Raw genomic sequence first — 12,229 nt, forward strand, 5'->3', positions numbered from 1 at the left:
CAGACCAGACGTAGTTGAAGTGAATTTCATAGGCCGGAGTAGGTACCAACTTGTCTCTTTGGGGATATTTCAGAGGACAGCAAACTACTTTTTTTTTTTTTTTAACCAGTTGTTAATTCCTGAAGGGAAGATGTGGAGAGTGTGTATGTGTGTTGAAGTGGGGTTGTTTTTAAATGGGAAGCTTTCAAAGAGAGTGGTCCTGAATAGCATACTGGGACTTACAAACCTCCAAAGGGTGGAGGAAGATGGAGGATGGGTTCGAGTGGGGATGTCAATATCTAGGAAGTCTATGAGACTTGGCAGTGTATTTTATATTTATAGGAGTGCAGGAAAAAAGGAAACTCGGAGAAGGTAAAGAAGGAAAGACACGAGACAATATTTTTGAAGAAATTATGGGGAAGTGAACAGGATTTTTTAAAGAAGCAATGTGAGTTGTCAGTAAGGCAGAAGAGAGAGTAGGGGAGGAGAAAGAGTAAGATAAGCATCAGCTAATTCTACCAACAGAGGGGATAATTGGGCAGCCATGGAAAGAAGAGTTTGGGCTTCAAGTTGCTCTCTTTTTGCAGTAGAACTTTCAGTGTGTTTCCCTTGAGACATGTATATATATATTAGGCAACATCTATAGCTAACTGACACATGGCTCTGCTCTGTCTGTACACATAAATCTTTCATTTCAATATAAAACTCCATGATTTGTATCAGAGTAAAGAGAAAATTTCCAGATCTTTCTTGCTCAAACTCCTGGTTCATTTCCTTTAACAGGACTTTGTAAATGCAGAGAAATCATACTGTGTAGTGCAGTACAAAATCTGTCCCTCTTGAAAGCCCATTGGAAATGATGTCTTTTGGTTGATCTTTTGATATTTAGCAGGTTTATCTGTTGCTTTGAATTTTCCTGTTATCTGTGCATTTGAGGTTGAGCAGGCTGCTTTTCATTCATGGCACTGGTATTTTAGCCACCTTAAGGTCATGCTGTTGAAACAAATATAATAAGAAATTCAGATTTTGGAGTTTTTAGCAAGATAACCCACCTCAACAGTATCTACAAACCCAGACATCGGAGCATTGAAAGCCTGATAGTGCCCCCTGAGTGAAACAAGATTTGATCGATTTCTCATAATCTAGTGCTGGAGGAAAAAGTGCAAAATAGTGAAGTATAAGTAGCAAAAGGCAATTTTTAAACTATTTTGGTCATTGAAAGCTGACCTTAGTTGTTATAAAGGAAGTTCTATAATTTTAGCCATTTGAGGCTGTACTTAAGCACCTAAATATAAATGACCTGTTCTTCAGGGGTGCTCTAAAGCAAGGATGGGTATAACGCAGTGACAGGATTTGATTAGAAGGGTGATGTGCTCTTACCAGCAGGAGAAAGAAGATTATTTTCCCAGAACTAATCTGTGTGGTCTGGAGTGAAGCAAGGTGAGCGTCGGGATAGCAGGAAGGGAGGTATGGATCTGGCTTGGTGTTGATAGGAAGCTGAAATGTACCTCAGCAGCTTAGAAATAATGTACTTCTGAGCCTATATTTATCTGCCTCAGAATACACTAATATTTTCAGGTGTGAGCATTTGAAGTTGAGCATGTAAAGTATATGTGTTCGTTCGTAGGCTGAATGATTTTTCTGGTCTCCCTGTAATTTGTTTAAAAATAAAATTCTGTAAGTGTATATAAAGTGATATGGTTTAAATTTACGTTATGTATTTATATAATATCTGTAGGTTTAAAAATAATAAATCCAGCATAATGATCATCATTCTTTTTTTGGACATTCCCCATCAGGGGACATTAGAGTATGAATGATGACTTACAGTAAAGCAAAAGTGAGTGAACTGGCTAGCTGTGGACATTAAAGAAGCACGTTGGGGCTAAGGCTGTTGGAAGTTACTGTTCCAGCCTGAAGGCACGTAATAGCTCTGCAAACAAATGGCATTATGCATAAGTCCCTGGTAAGTGCCTAGGATAAGAACTGTGTTCAGTAGTCCTGCATCCCAGGGTGGAGAAGGAAGATGCTGAGGACCTGCTGAGACTCTTCCTTCAGTGGTGCCTTGGTAGTGCGTCCTCTGCTATTTCTCGCGCTGGGGAGCTGGCTGCCCTAGGCTGAGCAGTTCACAGAAACATGCCTGGATAGGAAAAAAGTACGTGGCTGTAGGTTAAAATCTTGTTGGCCAGAGCTGCAGTTTTTTGTAAATAGCCAAATTTAAAGGCCCCAGGGAAATCTCTCATCTGTAGCAGCCGGTACCTGCGCAGTTTGGTGTCAGCGGCAGCATCAGTGCGCTGCGTTGGATGGAGGAGGCTGGGCTGTGACCCGGCCCTGTGCTGGAGGCACATGACTGCTGTCAGGCTGGGTGGCAGAGGTCAGCAGTGGCAAGAGAGAGGGGCTAATTAGTGATGTGGAGCTAATGCCTTTTTAGCCTCTTCTTTTTCCCTTCCTAGTAAATCCACATTTGTAGTTAATATTTTATTTTGCAGGAGACAGAGGCCAAGAGATTGCTGCTCAGAGAGTAAGCTGGGATGATAAAAAGCTATGACCTATGTTCTTGCAGTGAAGTGCTTATGTTCTGTTTATCTGTACGGGGTTGTTGTTTCTTACTGTAGATGAAATCGTTACATCTATGCTCATAGCTGGTTTTGAGTCTTAGCACATGCATTCCCAACAGAATGGCAATGACAAAACAAAAGTGATGTGGTTGTACAAGGAGTGATCTGCAGCAACTAGGTCAGGCAGTGAGTTCCACAGGCCATCTTATTACTGGTTTCTGTTTAATTTTTTTGCTGTGAAAATAGCATGGCGTTCACAGAAGTTGAGGCTGAGATGTTCAAGGTAAGCAGTGTACTACACGAGCCTCACTGATGTTTTCTCAATTCACTGAAAAGCTTAAGTTCCACATTTTGCACCTACATTTTTCTAACTTTCCCTTTAAAAGAAAAAATGTTCTTTTTTGTTTTTGTTTGTTTGTTTGTTTTTTTGTTTAGTTCCTCCGGGAGTGATACAAAATGGAGCTCGAGTTCTGAGTAGAGGAATATTTCCTGGAGCCAGGCCATTGCCAATCAACCCTATAGGAAGCATGACTGTCACAGTAAGGTGAGAGTGGCTCATTGCGGGATCTTTATGAAATAAATCAGTATTTTGCGGAGAATGTAAAAGTATATGTAAACTCTGGTCAGCAGATACTTTGCTGCTTGCTAATACTTCTGAGGTTCTAACTGAAATGAAATTGCCACCTAAAATTCTTGGTTATCATTCTTTGCAAGATAGTCATGGCACATCTGTCTGTTGCACACTGGTTTGTAAAAAGCAGTTTTATTTTCACTAGCAAATTGCAGGCAGTTTATGGTGAGAACCTCCAACAGTGACCTGTTTTTCTAAGTGCAAATGCTTTTTTCTGCATCTCCTTCACTCCCTCCCTCTCTCTGTCTGTCCCTTTCTCCCTCCGTCCCTCTCTCCCTTTTCCTAAAGACCTTTTCCTGGATTAAATACCAATGAGAAGAATATAAATAATATTAAAGCAGATTCGGAAAGATATCTAAACATATAGCTATCGTTTTGATTAACTTGGGTCTTTGTGAGGCAGTTGCTTTCACTACAGTTTCTATTTGAAGGTTATACCAAAATATTCAAGGGTAAAATGTTATTTGAAGATACTTAACTTTTCCAGAAAGCAGGGCAGTAAGAGACATCTAGTGATGGCAATAAGAACTGTGATTCAGGGGCTTGCTTTACTTAAAGCAATGGTGGTTTATTGGTGGACGAACAGTTTGCCTCAGGTGTAGCTCCATTTTCAGACAGGCACAACAGAGATTAATTTGGTCAAGTGTGCTGCCAGTGCCCTTATCTTTCAGAACTCTCAGTATCTGCAAAAGCTATTTCAGCTCAGGCAGTTGAGTATCCTGGGTGAGGTTTCATAATTAGCGCTGACCCCGCTTTGCTGGGCTGTTCCAATTACACACTCTGATCTCAATCAATGACTGCAAGGCCGTGAAATAAAGCATCTTGATAGCTACTTATTATGTTATTATTTACTTGGGATTTTTTTCTCATTTTCTCATTTCTTTTTACCCCTTTTCAGAATCAGTGTCTAGCCCTTTGGGTGTAGAATTTCCATCCAATAAATGGAGAGAGAGAACCTATGACATTCTTGATGCTTAAAATGCAGAGAGGGGAAGACACTAATTGGAATAAAACACGTGTTTTCTGATGGGCAACTGGTTCAGCTGTTTTTCACATTTGCTCTGCTGAAGGGATGCAACCCTGAGGGTCATCCTCCAGAATTCGGCAGAGTTCCCCTCCATCGTGCTTTGCCACAGTCTGGCCTTGCTAGCACTGGAGGTCAGCTGCCTTCAGTAGCTTCACCGCTGGCTTTAGCCAGGACTTGTATTCTACTCCAGTGGGGATTGCAGAGCTGTGGCACTACTGGGTTGTTAATTATGTATAGTTTTTATGAGCTGTCCAGGCGAAATGGAGGACATAGTGGTCTAAATATTCTCTCTTGAGTTTATCTGCATTTCCTGCTTAGACCCTGTGTCATAATCAGGGTTGACTCAAGGAGGAGATAGAACTGTTTTTCCTTCCAGGCCACTGAAAACTTCCTTCTATGTAGACGTCCTCGAATTGCTACACTGTAAGGCTGTATATAGTTAAATTTTAGGCATTTTCTGAGGACTACTTCTTGTGCTTTTTCCCAGCAGGTAGAACAGGATTTCTACAAGCTACCTGCTAATGTAGATTTGGGAAATTAGGGATTTTACCCCTCCCTTGCTTATGTTCTTTTTGCTCTGTCTCAGAGAAAAGCATTTATAATTAGTTACTGCAGACATTTCTAATTCTTTTTGTTCTCTTCTCCAGCCTTAGGCATTATTAGAAATAGCTTGCTATGAATATATTCCTGGTCTGCATCATGTCTGCTCACATTTAAGGGCTTCTGCAATATCACCTCTTCCAATTCTTGAAAAGGGAGCGGAGGGTGGAGGGAAAAGGCTTTGAAAGCTTTTGATTAGTGTGGATGCACAATGCCTCTTAGAACATCATCTGTTCCTCTCCAAACTGAATACTTCTGTTACCAGTTACTGTAAAAATGACACCCTGTTTCTTGGTGCTTACCCCTCTCCTCAGATTCTTGGGGCTAATTAGGACCTGCCATGTTGAGTTTTCATGGCATCTCCTGAGAATAACTTTGCTTATCATGCGCAGCAGGGGGACTTTACCACAGCATCTATGCAGCCTTCTTTGGTTGCAGTTGAGAGTAGGAGTACTACTCACACGGAACTGTCATTCCTGCATAGAGGGAGATGCTCCAGTCAGGCTGGCAGGGGATGTTTTCAGACCTGTTCAGGTGCAAGAAGGTTGATCTCCCCTTCCAGATTTCACCAGCAGGGAGGTCTGCTGGGCAGCCACAGGAGGTGGTGCAGGCTCCTGTTAGAGTTATCTGCAGATATTACATGCCTCTGCCTATATACTGAGAAGCCAGACAGCTTCTTTCCAAGAAGTTTTTACTCAAATGTATATTTTCCTGAGAAGAGTTCCTTTGGGGCTCTAAGTGAAATGCCTAAAACCACCTAAAAAAGGTAGTTTTCATCATTTATATAGAAGACCTCTAGTATTTTCTTGGTAGTGGATCCTTGCATAATAAATGAAACCTCTTAACTGGTTTTCTTCAGTTACCATGTGTAGGAGCTACAGGTTCTTTGGTAAGGTGCTGGTCTTCTGCTGGCACTGCCTTGCTGTCTGAGCTATTTATTTTCTTTCGTGTTTATTTCCTCAGTATCTTACTGGTCTTTGGCTTTGTTGTCCCCTAGACTACATGCAGATAACTTGCAGTATGTTGTCCTGTTGTGCAGACTGCCATTAGCGTCAAAACAGTTTGGTCTCGGGTTAAATTTGCAGTTGTAATTAGGTGGAGCATGTTGACTAATCTGTTATTCAGAAAGGAGGCCAAAACCATAGCATTGGACTAAGATGCTGAAATCTGTGATTTCTGATGTGTTAGCTCCCATCAGTTTACTGTGCTATTCTTCTTCCACAGTGTGACTGACTGTATTAGTGTATTTTGTTCCTGCACAAGGTATCGATGTGTTGCTCTTCCCATGTAATTACATTTAATTACTTTATTTTTTATATATAGAATAAAGTACAATTGAATTAAGTAGTTTGGATTAAAAAACCCTACTGAAAAGTATTTAACAAACACAACAAATCCACCACTTTCCATGAATAAAGAATAGCAATTGAGGAGAGTGTCATTATGTTGTAGTGCATTTGGCTTAAATTGCACAAATAGGCCTTTCGTTCCAAACTAATCTACAAATGGAAAAAGCATCCCACGCTATTTTTACTTTGAAAATCATCCTGTGGTGTTAAATCTCCACAGCAGAGCATAATTGGATGTGTTTTGACAGTAGCTTTTTATTTACTTTATTCACACCACTTTTAGCTTGTTTACCATCCATATTTTCCATGTTGTGGCTGACAAGTCTAAGACCCACCCGAAGACAGCAGGGGAAAATAACGCTTCAAAGCTGCACAGCGTGTAGCATGTCTCTAACATGAGATCCATCATATATATTTTTGGCAGACCGTATTCCCATACAGTTCCCTGAGATAATCTAAAAGCAAATGCAGTGATAGTCTGGATGTGGAATAAAGAAAATACTGACTTACAAAGGTATTAAATGAAAGCAAGCAAAGCCAGTAGTGCCTTACATGCAGCAAGGAATAGGTTGTGCTTTAAAGATGAGCTCTTGCTCTTATTGGAACATCCACTGGAAAATACCTTTTACTTGTCTACCTAGGCGGACTTCCATGTCTGCTTTAGTAGGCATGGTCTCTATCAAAGTCGCCCATGCATCTGGCAACGTGCATCTTGGCAAGGTGCAAGAAGCTCTATCACATATAATCACCTTCCACATGAGTAAGGTGTTACCAGTTTCAGCAGCCCTTTGTAAGAGCACAGGCTGTTTGAGTACAGTCTCAGCACATTCAGCAGACAGGCTCCACCATGATGTTTATACTTTTCTTTGGTTATCCATAGTGCATGAGTGGTTTGTGTCTATGGCCATGTCCTGCTGCAGTGCGGTAGAACCTGCTGAGCCTAAGCCTGACATGGGCACATCCACTGAGGTGAGGCTGATGGAATTTCACTCTACAGAGAGTCACCAGCTGTGTGGCATAGGCCTTGTAATTTGGTCAAGGTTATTCTGAAAAAGGTGTTTTACAAAATACCTGTGGTAATTTTTATGTACGAGGCCTTTTTCTTGCTTTCCTCTGCCCCACACGTTCACTGCTACAGAGGCCACTGAAAAGCATTCACGTGGGCTCCCAGGGAGTCCAAGGTTTATGAAGCTCTGGTCTTCAGTGCTTTTTGTACTGTGTAGGCCATGCTACCCCATTTTTTTTGGCCAGATTAAAGTGCTTCTAGTCCTGGCCCATGAGGTTTAATGGCCTATTCAGTGGCCTGTTCTGATGGCAAGGCCAAATACAAACCCCATCCCATTACACTGGCCAGCAAATGTGCATGAGGTGGAGGTGAAAAAGAGGGAAGAAGATTTTGTAGCCACCTTGGTGGGAAACTTGAAGGAGCAGTTAAAACCTTTAGGATTTGGGAAGAACTGAGCAGAGCCAGTCCCAGTAAAGATGCTTTGGCTGGATTTGCCATTCTCTTGGTTTGTCGATGCATCAGAAATGTCAGGATGGAGGATAGTGTTGACTCCATTGCTTAACTGCCTTTTTTAGCTCATATTTCCCCAGAATGAATCCCAGCTATTGTTTTGGGCTAGTTGAAAATTTAGGCAAAACTTCTTTACATGCCACTTATGCCTAGGTAATAGGTTAAATAACTTTTGGTAGTGTTTGTTAGCAATACTCTGTTTTTTTTAAGTATTGCAGGTTGAAAATAAAAATTAATTGGAAATTACTTGGGTTTTTTCCCTTTTTTTTCAATTCTCCTTTCTCACCAAACATTTGCAGCTTCTCAAGGAATTTCACTATTATCTGTAAATTGCAAACACAAGCTTCCCAGGTAATTTCCCTAGTAAAAAAATTCTCCACTTTTCCAAGACAAAATGTTCCCTCTTCCTAGGTAAAACAAGTGCATCTGCACTGGCAGAGCTACTGCTCTTCCTTTATTTTGAAAAAATAACAAAAACCCAAAACAAACCAAAACAAAATCCCCAAATGTGACAATAACAAATCTCACCTACTTCGTCATGAGTAGATTTTAAAATATCTGTTCTTCTTCTGTCATTAATGCCACAGTTCCTTGTGCAGCTCCTAATCATTGGGATGTGACAAGAATGACTTTTGTGTCTTAACTTTAGTCAAAGATGTGAAGATTGTTATTTATTATTATTTTCACTTTAAATTTATAGGGCAATTATTAGATTATTCCTCAGGCCTAGCTTTCATTATGGTGACTTTATTTCTCATGCTGGCTTTATTTTTGTTTATTTTTTCAGCGTAGATGCCAAAGCATAAGTATAATTATATAGTTATATGTGAATTATTATTTTTGCTTAGGTAAAGGAACTGGTAGGTACTTCCTTTTATAAATTCTTAATGTTCTTGCTTATTACTGGCATGATCAGCTTAACAAACCCCAAATCATCCTTGTTGCATTGCATTCCCCTTCCCACCTGTAAGAAGCAGGATGAGTTATCCTTGGGAGCTGAAGGAATTCTTTAGTAACTAAAGGACAAAAATACTGGCTGACTTGATTATTCTTTTTTGCAAAATGCAGCAGGCTGCATTTGTCTTGACTTCACATCTGCTGTTGGTATTGACAAAGTGCTCTTCCTGCTGGCAGTTCACGGCTCGCATTTACTGTGGTCCTTTGCATACAAGCTTTGTAAGAGCTTCTGTCAATAGTGTGACTGACTTCTTGTTGTTGACTTTTAACTCTAACCCCCGGTAGAATCTCATCATACAGCAAGTGAGCGCCACTTACTTTTCCTATGCTTGCTCGTCCTCCTGTCTGCTGGTATGTAGTTGTTTTAAGTAACAGTTCAACTACCTGTAGCTGGAAGTTCTGACTGTCCTGAATGTCCCTTTGAAATTATGTTACCTATACAGTAAAAAAGAGTGGTTTGTTTTGTTGCGTTTGGTTTTGGTTGGGTTGTTGTTTTTTGATTTTGGGGTTTTTTTTTTTAGCAAACCTGGAACTTTTCAAAATCCACAAACCCAACTTACCTGTACTGCTTTCTTAATATCTTTTAACTGGGTGTTTCCAATTACATACCAAAACTGGTATGTAACCAGAACTGACAGATACAATATCCGTCATCCAGAAGGATTAGAAATAGATACAGTGATATTTAAACTCCATATAGCTTTGCTTTGTTCATCCAAGGAATATACCTTTCTCTGGTGTGGAATACAGTAAGTATTTTTCCGCAAAACTTTTTGCCATTTTGCAAACAGATTGTGATTATCTTTCATTTTTTAAAGCTAGTAGAGAAATTTAAGGAAGATATATCACGCTTGGTAAAATGACTGAGACTTACTTTTGTCTCATCCTGAGGAAGACCCCTTTGAAAGGCAGAGGCACTAACACTGTGCATTATTTCCCTACTGACTTGAGATCCAGCTGCTGCAAGTCCCATCTGGCTTCTCATGACCTTAGTAGCAACACTCCTATCCATTAACAATGGGAATGGAGTTGGGCTTTCAAAAACCCCAACTTATCTCTGCGATGCTTGAGGGTTGTATCATTGTGCTAGAGCCAAATTGAAATATTTCAAGAAGAATCTGTGCATGGTACTTTCAGCTGTATAACAATGGTTAAAATCCCTCAAGCAAATAACATAGTACATGTCAGTAGAATGAAAAGTTCTAGAGACTGTCCCATGGACTTTCCTGAAAGAGTAAGGCACTGCTTTAAAACATTTGGAAATACGTTCTGAACGAAAAATAAATAAAGTATTACTTCATAAATTTCCCATCCAGTAAGCACAGAACTCTTAAATACCTTTTCTTCCCCTCTGTATTTAAAAAAATCCAAACATCACAGCAAGCACTTGTTTTAAAAACCTATTATTGTTTCAGTAGTAAAGTTAGAGTTCCAGCCAGAACTGTGAGAAAAAATAGATTCTACTGGCAAAATCTGTCTCCTGAAACCCAGGGGAGTTCTATCTACTGATGATCTAGATTGAACTCAGTGAATCACAGATTCGTTTCTTAGTGAATGTGTGACTGTGTAAGAGCAATAGAAAGCTTTTGAATGTCTCAGAAGCATGTGCAGAATATGAATGATTTAGATATTAGTTTATTCAACTCCTATTAATCTAATATCAATTATAAGTAATTCTTCATATCTTATGTTTGAGCTATTGCATAGCAAGATACAAATCAGATTAATTTACTTTCAGGGTATGTGACTTTTGACTTTATGAATATACTAAAACACTCTGCCTGTATAACTCATTTTCATTTCTGCAGATATCCTTTGCTAATTCTCTCCTTGACCTGCTTTCTCTTCCTTTTTTATTTCCCCAAGCAGAACTGGTTGGAAATCTTTCAAAATGTAAGTGAAAACCAAAGATTTTTCTGAGATACAAATGCTATCCATTTCTTGACCAGTTCCACCATAGATGCCTTTCTTCTGAAGTGTATTGGTATTTCCTTTCCTCCTCTTTTTTTTTTTTTTTTAAAGTGATTTCTTTTTTTCACCTTCCTGTGACCTTCTGTTTTTCTTTGTCATCATCCCTGTTTGCAGTTAGTCCCTGTGGGATCCTAACCCCACAGTAGTACACCTTCCCCTGGGACATTGTTTCTTTAATCCCTGGGCCTTTCATTCTATTTCTATGCTTTTTTGAAAGGATTGGGATCTGGTGTAAGTCCCATGGGCAGAGCTTTTGAATCCAAATTATAGCCCTTTTATGTAAAAGTAAACACTAGAGACTCAAGGGCAGGACAAATCAGGGATGTCTTTTTGGCACATGGTCGCTCTGCTCCATGGAACAGTAACTTTCCTTTTATTGGTAGTCTCTCAGTACAAACTAACAAATAGGAGTAGATCTAATAACATGAAAATAGCATCTTAATTTAAGTTCCATCTATTAGAAGCCTTGTTCACTAATAACCTAGTCAGTAGGAATCACATTTGAGTTCCCACCTCTTCTGTCCTGTGTTGTTTCCTAGGAGCAAGAATTTATTGCAATTTCTTAATGGAAGATTAGTAGCGTGTGATTTTTATTGAGCCACATTGCTCTGACTATTAGCTGCCTAGTAAAATCAAGTAACTTTAATTTTATGCTAATTTATGATAATTTTTGTCATCTTTAAATGTAAATTTACCCTAAAAATGAAGAATATTGTCACTTAAAATGCATCACATGCTTCCTCGTAATGACTGATCTTAAGGAGTTGGTTATAAATTCACCTTACAACTGGTTTAGTATGGATGATTTCTTATTTTAAGCATTTGGCATCCTCTAATGACAACCCCTGCAGTGGCAAACCATCACAGAGTAAATGCAGCTGGCTTGCTGCACAATCATGAATTACATTGCATTTAGTTATTAATAATTGAAGGAGCTTTGTGTATTCCTTCTGGGTTCCGTATGTAATTTATGGATCATAAAGCTACTTCAAAAATCTAGGGGAAAGTAATTTTGTTGAGCGAAAGAGATTGGCAAGCGGCTTTCTTTGCTAATAACTGGGCTTTCTATTATATACATTTCTTTGAAAGTACTGTAAATAAGAACATTTGGAATGACTGATTAATTTGCAGCCTTTTAGCATTGTCCTGTCACTGGTTCACAAAAGCCTGTTTCTTATTTCAGCCAGCTCTACAGACAAGAGCATTTAGATGAGTAGGAACTGTGGAATTATATACCAGTCTTATATTTTCCACCTTTCAGCCTTACCTTTCAGAAACGGGTAATACTCTGCTGTTTCTCTATAAAGAAACCAGCCATGAGGTCCATTCCCTGGAACCTAAAGCACTTCCCATTTTTTAAGTAGAATAGTTGTAATACTCTGGACTTGCCACTGTGCCTTTCCTGTTAAGAAATATCTGTGCTCAGTGCATGCATTTAAGAAAGGGTTTTGATCCAGCGCGGCCACGAGTGTGCAAAAGCATGAAGGCAGCAAGAGTGGATTTTAAAGCGGTTTATCATCTGATAGTTTAAACAGTCTTGCTTGTTTGTTGGGTTTTTAACTGATAGAGAGCTTTGAGGCTGGCAAACTGGCGGGTGGCAGTGGTGCCTTTACTCAGTGATGAGCATCCTCCTCTCCTTTT

The 12,229-nt window shown here is 39.6% G+C and overlaps 1 protein-coding gene across 1 annotated transcript in view; it reads left to right on the plus strand.

Moving 5' to 3' along the window:
• LOC104528841 (forkhead box protein N3-like) overlaps positions 1-12,229 on the plus strand; it is a 27,736-nt gene that overhangs the window by 14,070 nt on the left and 1,437 nt on the right. The window contains exons 3-4 of the mRNA XM_010172975.2: positions 2,973-3,081; positions 10,487-10,510. Coding sequence (XP_010171277.2) covers positions 2,973-3,081; positions 10,487-10,510 — 133 coding nt within the window. The remainder of the gene's footprint in view (positions 1-2,972; positions 3,082-10,486; positions 10,511-12,229) is intronic.

The sequence above is a fragment of the Antrostomus carolinensis genome, unplaced genomic scaffold (genome assembly GCF_000700745.2).
Source record: "Antrostomus carolinensis isolate BGI_N321 unplaced genomic scaffold, ASM70074v2 scaffold3318, whole genome shotgun sequence".
Lineage (NCBI taxonomy): Eukaryota > Metazoa > Chordata > Aves > Caprimulgiformes > Caprimulgidae > Antrostomus > Antrostomus carolinensis.